The sequence below is a fragment of the Rhinolophus sinicus genome, chromosome 3, assembly GCF_057876585.1.
Source record: "Rhinolophus sinicus isolate RSI-liver-muscle chromosome 3, RSI-T2T, whole genome shotgun sequence".
NCBI lineage: Eukaryota > Metazoa > Chordata > Mammalia > Chiroptera > Rhinolophidae > Rhinolophus > Rhinolophus sinicus.
This window is the reverse complement of record NC_142503.1, coordinates 129673340-129683011: the sequence shown is the minus strand read 5'-3', so window position 1 is coordinate 129683011 and position 9672 is coordinate 129673340. Positions and strand designations below refer to the sequence as shown.

At 39.8% G+C, this 9672-nt stretch overlaps 1 protein-coding gene across 1 annotated transcript; it reads right to left on the bottom strand.

Annotated features, from left to right (window-relative positions):
- Window positions 1-8472: 8472 nt before the first annotated feature.
- OR4E1 (olfactory receptor family 4 subfamily E member 1) lies at window positions 8473-9420 on the bottom strand. Its single transcript, XM_019713529.3, has one exon. The coding sequence runs from the start codon at window positions 9418-9420 to the stop codon at window positions 8473-8475; it is 948 nt and encodes a 315-aa protein (XP_019569088.3).
- Window positions 9421-9672: the final 252 nt, after the last annotated feature.

Below are 9672 nucleotides of genomic sequence, written 5' to 3'. Positions count from 1 at the left end.
GAGAAGTTTTTCTTTTTTGGGGTGGAAATTAAAAATTCTTGTTTGGTTATGATACATCTTGTTTGGTTATGAGAGTCCTATTAGACATCCAAGGGGAGATGATACATGGGTCTGGGATTTGGAACAGAGGTCATTTCTGGAGACACAAATTTATGGTATTAGCAGTGCATATAGAGAATATTTAAAGTCATGGGACTGGATGAGGTCACTAGGAAATAATGCATGGTGACTTTAGTTAACAATACCATATTATGGGTGGCTGGTTAACTCAGTTGGTTAGAGCGTGGTGTGAATAACACCAAGGTTGCCGGTTCGGTCCACGCGTGGGTCACTGTGAGCTGCGCCCTCCTTGAAAAAAAAAATCATGTTGTACAACCTAAATAAATAAAATAAAATAAAAATAATACTGTATTGTATGCTTGAAAGTTGCTAACAGAGTAGATGTTAAGTGTCCTCACCACACACATTTACAAAAGGTAACTGTGAGGTGATGGATGTGTTAATTAGCTTGATTGTGGTAATCATTTCACGGTGTATACATATATCAAATCATCATGTTGTACACCTTAAACATGTACAGTTTTTGTCAATTATACCTTAATAAAGCTGGGAAAAAACTTAGAAAATAGTGTAGCCCTGTCGACACCTTGATTTTAGCCCAGTGAGATTAATGTTGAATTTCTAACCTACAGAACTGTAAAGAGAATAAATTTATGTTGTTTTAAGCTTCTAAGTTTGTGGTAAGTTGTTACAGCAGCAATAGAAAATTAATACAGTTTTTTTAAATATGGGATTTCTTTGTTTTGTCCAATAAAGGAGGCCTATATACTTCTATGGGGAAGAAAATAAAAACAAAAAACTACAAAGCTCTGTTGAGAAAACTTGAAGAAATAGAGATTTATACATGTTCCTACATAGGAATAAAAGAAACGTTAATACAATAGACCTTCTTAAAGTGATTTATAAAGTGATTTAAAAACTAACTTAAAAGGGGGCGGCCGGTTAGCTCAGTTGGTTAGAGCGCGGTGCTCTTAACAACAACGTTGCCGGTTCTATCTTCACATGGGCCACTGTGAGCTGCATCCTCCGCAACTAGATTGAAACAACTACTTGACTTGGAGCTGATGGGTCCTGGAAAAACACAAATAAATAAAAGTTCAAGAAAAAAATTTGCTTATGAAAAACCCACAGGATTTTTGGAGTATAATTTCCAATAATTTTATAAAGTTTATTTGAAGAAATAAAGAGGTGAAAATAGTTAAGAGGATGCTTAGATTTACATAATTTTAGAGCTGTTAACTTACTGAATTAACTAGTATCACTCGTTGGGCTAAAACATATGAGTTTACTGTGGAATGGGCAAGTCCATATTAAGAAGACTGCATGACACATTCCTTAGTTAAAGAGGATAATATACTGTGACCAAAGGGAATAGGATAAGAGGATCTGATAGGTGGTCAGAGAGCTGCCATATAAAATAGTTATAATATCTATTTTAATGGAGCTCATGAAATGATACAGAGGCAGAAGACACTTAATTCTAAAAATATATCTGGCCTTTCTTTGCTTATTCTGAAAGGAACTTAGAATTCATTGGGGCCTTTGAATCACTATTCTACCAAGTTCTGTTAACTTGTAAAAATAATGCTTATGAGTACTCTAGAGAATTGGCTGCCAGAAAATATGAACATCTGCATGTATAATACAGAATGAGTGACTCAGTAACTCTGGCTAAAAGGCAGTAATTCAAATGACAGAAGTACTCAAAAGGACAAAGAATCAGAAACAGTTTATTAAATGGGAGATGCTCATGAAAATATATAAACATCATTACTTGGAAATTGATAAATAAATATAGCACATCAGTCCCTTACCTTTTCAATAAAACCAAAGTTATAATAAAAATCAGAGTTTTATATATCTGTCGTAAAGTGAGGCCAAGATATCATTAATACACGCACTTGAAAAACTTAGAAAAATGATCTAATTGTGCCTCTACATTCTGGACTTTCATACACACAGATTTTCATATCCATTAGTAGCTTTAATGCAGAAATATATTCCTAATGCCTTATTTATTTCTTTGTATTATGTCAATATTGTTGTTTCTATTATGTCAATATAGTTGCTCTATTGCATAGAAGATGGTTATAGCCTGAGGAATTCAACTGTTGAATACAAAGTTGCTGAGAAAATCTTTATATAGATTTTTGATCCCTGCTGCCATTTTAAAGTGAGTCAACCACAGAATCAAGAGTGAAGATATTTTCATTTTATTCTTTTTTTAAATAATTGTTTTATTTTTCAGTTAGAATTGACATACAATATTGTATTAGTTTCAGATGTGAAACATAGTGTTTAGACATTTATAATTTACGAGGTGATTGCCTTGATAAATCTAGTACCCATGTGACACCATACATAGTTATTATAATATTATTGATTATATTGCTTATGCTGTACTTCATATCCACATGAGTACTTTGTAACTACCAATTTGTGCTTCTTAATCCCTTCACCTTTTCCCACCCACTCTCCCATCCCCCTCCCAGCTGGCAACCATCAAAATGTTCTCTGTATGTATAAGTTTGTTTCTGTTTTTTTTTTTTGTTGTTGTTCTTTAAATTCTGCATATATGTGAAATCATACGGCATTTGTCTTTCTCTGTCTGACTTTCTCCATTCAGCACAATACCCTCTAGGTCCATCCATGTTTCAGATGGCAAAATTTCATTCTTTTATATGGCTGAATAATATTCCATTGCATATCTGTACCATGTCTTTTTTATCCATTCATCCATTCAGGGACACCCAGGTTGCCTCCAAATTTGGGCTATTGTAAACAGTGTTGCAATGAACATACATATGGATGCACATGTCCTTTTCAAGTAGTGTTTTGGGTTTCTTCAAATAAACACCCAGAAGTGGGATTACTGGGTCCTTCTTTGTCTCTTGCTGTTTTAAAGTCTATTTTGTCTGGTATATTTATTGCTACCCCAGATTTTTTTTTCATTTCCATTTTCATGAAGTATCTTTTTCCATCCCTTTACTTTCAGTCTATGTGTGTCTTTTGATTTAAAGTGAGTCTCTTGTAGGCAGCATATGTAAGGATCTTGTTTTCTTATCCATTCAGCCACACTGTTTTTTGATTGGAGCTTTAGTCCATTTACATTCAAAGTAATTGTTGATAGGTGTTCTGTGGGGCCAAGTGGCACAGTCTCCCTGGTTACTTAAGCTAGGTTCTCCATGGGTGTCCTTTGTATGGGTTGTGCCCTACTGTTGTAGTTGAGCTTTGATTGCTGTTTGTATGTCAGTGAGAGGGATTTACTCTTGGGATGATTGGTTGTGAGGACTGGCAGCTATAGTGGAGGAACTGTTGTGTACGGGCTGACGTTAGGGAGCAGGATTCACTTGAGCAGGGCTCTGGTGTCTGCCCAGTCTGCCTTTTGGGTGTGTCCCCACAGAAGCAGCTGGGTGGTGCTTCAGATTGCTTTGAAGCTGGCCACTGGGTGTGCTGCTTCTGGGGCCTCCTCTGAGGGAACCTGCTGCAGGCCAAGTTCAGCTGCAGCTTGTGCCCTGCCTGGGACCACCTGGCATAAGCCACAAAGCACTCTGCAGATGGTAGCTATCTGTGTTGGGCTTGGAGGTTCCTGGGAGAGGCCAAGCCGTGAACCAAGGCTGGCTGCTGCTGGGCCAGGCTTGGGGCTGCTCAGCAAGAGGTATGGGGCATGCCAAGGCTGATGTTACTTGTTTGGATTTTTTGACCCTTTGAGAAATTTTAGGAAAGTCAGCAGCATGAGCGAAGATAGGCCATTTGTATGGAAAAGGAACCAGAAGCTGCTTGGGTGGGCCTGCAAGTTGGGCGGGGCAGGGTCTCAGGGAATCACTAGGGCAGGGTGACTAGTGTTGGCCAGGTTGATGGAGACTAGATATGGCCGATGCCTGTGGCTGCATGCTGGGAAAGGGGAGGGCTCAATAAAGGGCTCAGCACTTCTGTCCAAGAGAAATTTGCCTCTCCAGCCCTTGCCCTGAAGCCAGATATTTCAGTTTCTCCCAGATGTTCCTGGTACCTTTCAAACTGCTGCCCCAGCTCTGGAGCTCAGAGTGAGTGAATCCATCAGTGAGTAAATCCTTTTGCAGGTCCTTTTATAGGAACACCTGGGACTGTAGCCGCTTTCAGTCTCATTCAGTCACAATCACTGCTATTTCTCATAGCCAGAAGTTGTGGGGGCTTTTCTTCCCAGCACTGGAACTCTGGGCTGGGGAACTTGGTGTGGGGCTGGGTCCCCTCACTCCTCAGGGAGGACCTCTGCAGCTGAGATATCCCTCCTGAGTTTTAACAGCCACACATGGGTGTGGACCAGCCTGTTCCGCATCTCCTCTTTTCCTACAAGTCTCAAGGTTACTTATTATGTATGTCCTTTGTTGAAGGACCTCAGTTTAGCTAGACTTCAGGTAATTTTTAATGATGGTTGTCCTGTAGTTTAGTTGTAATTTTGATGTGGTTGGGAGAGGAGGCAAGCACAGCATTTACCTACCCTGCCATCTTGACTGGAAAAATCTCGTTTTATTCTTTACTCTTCTATTTATTCAGTGAGTAGTTAAACACATTTTATATTATCCCTGGGTGTAAACACCTTCTTCTGTGAAATGGAGAATAAATGTTTTATTGTATCTCCTCAGAGAGTTGTGAGGACTAAGGCAATTGAAAATGGGTAGTATTAGAAATATGCTTGCAATTATGAAAAACAAAGCAAATATAACATTTTTATTCTATTGTAGTTTTACTAGATACTACCATAAGGACTTCCGTGGTGCATTGTCTTGTCTATCACATTGCATGTGTTCTTCTGTGCAGCTGATTTCTTCACAAGGAAGTTCTATTTGCACTCTCTGATAGGTTATATCTCCTTATTGTCTGTCATTGCTTGTAATGAAAGTATTTCATACAAATTACTTAATTGTCAAATTTAGTTCAGTTACTCTACCAACCAGTTCCGATGAATGTAGTTTCTTACTATGCAGAAAGTTATCTTTGGGAAAGAGATTACTGTATTAATTATTAGATTTGTCTGTTGGAAGTTAACTTGTGCTACCCAGAAAACCTACAGGATATCTTCATAACCATGCCTCTGTATAACTGAAATGGATTTTATGGCATGAATTTTCTTCCCAACACATTTCCTGGCAAACATAACATAAAAAATATGAGATGGGTCTTGTGGCCCACAGGTTTATTGGTCACAGGCTTATAGATCACACCTTCACAGATTGACAAGGAAATCCCAGCTGCATTTAAGCATCCCCTTCTCACTGAAGGAGTCAAAGTGAACTGTTGGGTCCCAATATGCCATGATTTTTCTATATAGATATGTGAAACACTGTTGCCTGGACTAGCCCCCTCATATTCCATATTCCCTGTTTTCCCAGTCTATTTAGCACACACCACCCTTAGACACTTATCACAATGTTACAATGTGTGTCCCAACACTAGATTCAAGATGCTGGATTATAGACTATGTTCTATTCAATTTGGTATTTTCTCCCAACAATTAGTGCAAGACTGAGTGACTATTAAGTGTTTAGTAATAAATGCTTTGTTGGATGGATTCTCTGTATAATAATTGGAATAATTTTATTAACATCTAAGTGATATCATGCCTTTTCTGTACTTAAACCATTCTGGTGTCTTCCAATTGTACTGAAAAAGATTCTAAACATGTTGAGAGGACGTGATAGTCTTGCTTTTACCTCCTCAATATCAGCTCTCTCACTATTGTCTGGCACACAGTCTAAGCTGTAAACACACGAGTCTTTCACTCCTTGGAACAAGCCAAGGTCTTTCCCAACATGTGTCTTCATACCTGCCATTTCCTCTGCCTAGAATGTTTATCACATCTTTTTCTCATGGTTGGCTCCTTTTCATATTTCATATTTTAGCTTAAATGTCATTTCCTCAGAGAAGCCCTCCTTGACTACCCAATCTAAAAACAGTCTCTTCTCCAGCTCTCTAACAGAAGCCTGCTGTGTTCTTTCACAACATTTGTCACAATCTATAATTAAAATCTGTTTGTATTTTTGTTTTTTGTTTTCACTAGATTCTAAACTACATTAAGGAGGAACAATATGTATGTTTTATTTATGACTATAAACCTAGTACTTAACACATAATAGGTGCTCAGTAAATACTTGTCAAATAAATGAATAATAAGACATCCCCATTTCATTGCTCTGATAGCAAACATTTCCTGGACACTTGAGGATATCAATGACTTTAATAGTTCAAAATCTTCTTTCCAAGTCACCAAAGTCATATGCAAATTCACTTCATCAGATTTATTGGTGTTTGCTAGGCTATTTAGGCAAGTGTCTGAATGAATGATACAGGCAAGTTTCTGAATGAATGATATAGGCAAGTGCTGCCCAGAAATCTGAAGGTTTGTTTAGACCTTAGTTATGACTCTAAGACAAAAGCAGGGAGAGGCAACATGTGTAATGAAAATAGCCTGAGTTTGTGTTGATACACTTGGGTTAACATCCTGCCTTCATCATCTCCTAGCTGGGTGACCTTGAGCATGTTATTCGTTCTCTTTGAGCTTTGGTTTCTTCATGTGTGAACAAGTATAATACCTACTTCACAGTATTGTTGTGAGAATTAAATAAATTGCCTAGAACAATTTTTAGCATATGGAACATATTAAAAATCATAGCTATTGCTATGATTGTCAGATATTGGGCCAGAAGATAATTGTGTGTCATACAGTCACGTGTCACTTAATGATGGGGATACATTTTGAGATATTCAGCATTAGGCAATTTCGTTGTATCAACATTATACAGTGCACATACACAAATCTATACGGTATATCCTACTTACATGCAGGCTATATGGTATAGCCTGTTGCTCCTAGGTTACAAACCTGTATAGCATGCTACTGTACTGAATACTGCAGGCAATTGTAACACAATGGTATTTGTGTGTCTAAACAGAAAATGCACAGTAAGAATACAGTATAAAATAAAAGATGGTACACCTGTATAAGGCACTTAGTATGAATGGAGCTTGCAGGACAAGAAGTTGCCCTGGATCTGTCAGTGAGTAAATGTGAAGGCCTAGGATACTATTGTACACTGCTGGTGACTTTATAAACACTGTCCCACAACCACTGCCCTTCCTTCCAAAAGGGTCAGAAATAGAACATCGAAGCTGTCAGTGCTGCTCCATGAACAGGGATCTGGGACTGATTGGAAATATTGAGGAGAAACTGGCTGGGTAAGGTGTAGATCACTATAATAGTGACTGTCAGGAGGGAGTGAAAGGTGGCCTGAGGATCAGTAGGATGAGACATTAAGATGGAGAGGTGAAGGAACAAAAGGGATTGTCATGGCAATGTGGTTTCGGCTATCGCATGTTGGAGCAGTGGTTGGTTTAAGGAACTTTGTGGTATTTATGAAAAAAGTGAGTGTTTAACATGGAGAAAGTGTAGATCTGAGGATTTAATATTTTGACTTTGGAAACTGGTTTTTGGTTGCATTGATCTCTCTAGCACAAAGGGCTCTCTCTGCCATTGAATTGATAGAAGAAATAAAAGTTATCTATGCTTTACATCATTTCAACCTGAAAATATTTCCAAAATACAGGGACGGGCTAGCTCCACACTACCACAGAAAGCTTTTGCTAAAGTGGTGGTGACACTTAGTACTTGTTAATGTAGCTTCTGTGGATTCGTGTCTTTGTACCGCATCTTAGGTCCTCAACAAAGAATGTATAGCAATGTACCCCAAAGACCATCAAGCCAGCTCTGGGAGGGTTGTAGCACCCTCTGAATACATATCTGGGGGGACAGGCTTCTGTGTGCTGAAACACCTCAGTGCCTGACTGATTGGGATGTAATCTGTGACTGAAGTGCTGTGAGTGAGAGGGAATCTATTGCCAAACCTCACAGATATTGCTCCCATCAGAGAAAAAGATATTCTTTCTGAACCATATGTCCTTCCGTTTCTTTTCAGAAATTCAGCTCCATTATAATCCTTTGGCACCACTGTCATATATTTGGTCCATTGTTGACCCAATGTCCCTATGTGGTGCATGACTGTAGCGTGATAAATATGGTATGTAACGTGTGTTTTTTTCCCCAAGTCAAGTTGTTGTCCTTTCAATCCTAGTTGTGGAGGGTGCCATTCAGCTTCAAGTTGTTGTCCTTTCAGTCTTAGTTGTGGAGGATGCAGCTCAGCTCCAGGTCCAGTTGCCGTTGCTAGTTGCAGGGGGCACTTCCCACCATCCCTTGTGGGAGTCGAACCGGCAACCTTGTGCTTGAGAGCCCACTGGCCCATGTGGGAATCGAACTGGCAGCCTTTGGAGTTAGGAGCACGGAGCTCTAACCGCCTGAGCCACTGGGCCGGCCTGTAATGTATTCTCTGCAAGGCATTTCTTTGATCTGGAGCACAAAACATCTTTAGGGCTTAGACATTTTTATTTTGTTTCTTTCCCTTCCTTTCTACCCATTAACTTGTTCAAGGCATTCTTCATATCTTCATTCCTTAGGGTATAGATGATGGGATTCAGCAGGGGGGTGACAGCAGTGAAAAACACAGACACCACCTTGTCTTCTGGGAGGCTAGTGGAGGGGCGGGAATAGATGAAGATGCAGTGTCCCAGGAACAGTGTGACTACAGTGAGGTGTGCTGCACAGGTAGATAGGGCCTTCCGCCTGCCCTCAGAGATCCGCTGCCTCAGACTCACCAGGATGACTGCATAGGAAGCCACGAGAACCACAAAACAGACCACGGAAATTAGCCCACTGTTGGAGATGATAAGAATCTCAATGATATAAGTATCAGTGCAGGCCAGTTTGATCACCTGAGGTACATCACAAAAGAAGTTGTCAATCTCATCAGGACCACAGTAGGGCAGTTTGATGGTGAGTGAGATCAGGGCTATGGAGTGGATGGTCCCCCCTGTCCAGAGAGCCACAGCCAGCCCCACACATACTTTCCAGTTCATCACTGTCATGTACTGCAAGGGTTTGCAAATGGCCACATACCGATCATAGGCCATGACAGTGAGGAGAAAGATCTCTGTGCAAGCAAAGAGGTGCAAGAAGAACATCTGAGTCACACAGGCATCAAAGGATATGAACTTCTCCTCTGACCAGGTGTCTATCAGCATTTTGGGGACAGTGACAGTGGAGTGGCAGACGTCGATAAAGGACAGGTTGCTGAGGAAGAAGTACATGGGGGTATGGAGCTGGCGTTCATAGAGAATAGTTATGACAATGAGGACATTCCCAATCAACGTCAGGACATAGAAAATGAGGAACACAGCAAACACAGTCACCTGCACCTTCTGATTTACAGATAAACCTCGAAGCTGAAAATATGTCACTAAAGTAGTGTGATTGAGCAGGCCAGCCTCTTCCATTCTCTTTGTTGGACACTTTCATCAAGAATTAGGAAAAAAAATAACAGTATTTTCATCAATTATTTGGTCACTTACTTTCTTTTGTACTCATGACTTTCCCCTCCATTCAGAGTTTATGGTCAAATATCTTATTTAAAAATCCCCATTCAGCATCTTAAATCAAGCTGGACACACAGTAGGTGCTAAACGTACACTTTTGGAATAGCAGAATAGAGACTCTTGATCCACAAAGAGATATAAAACAACCTTGGA

Excerpts from the sequence above, each read along its gene's own strand:
- OR4E1 (XM_019713529.3), bottom strand. The coding sequence starts at position 9,420 with ATGGAAGAGGCTGGCCTGCTCAATCACACTACTTTAGTGACATATTTT.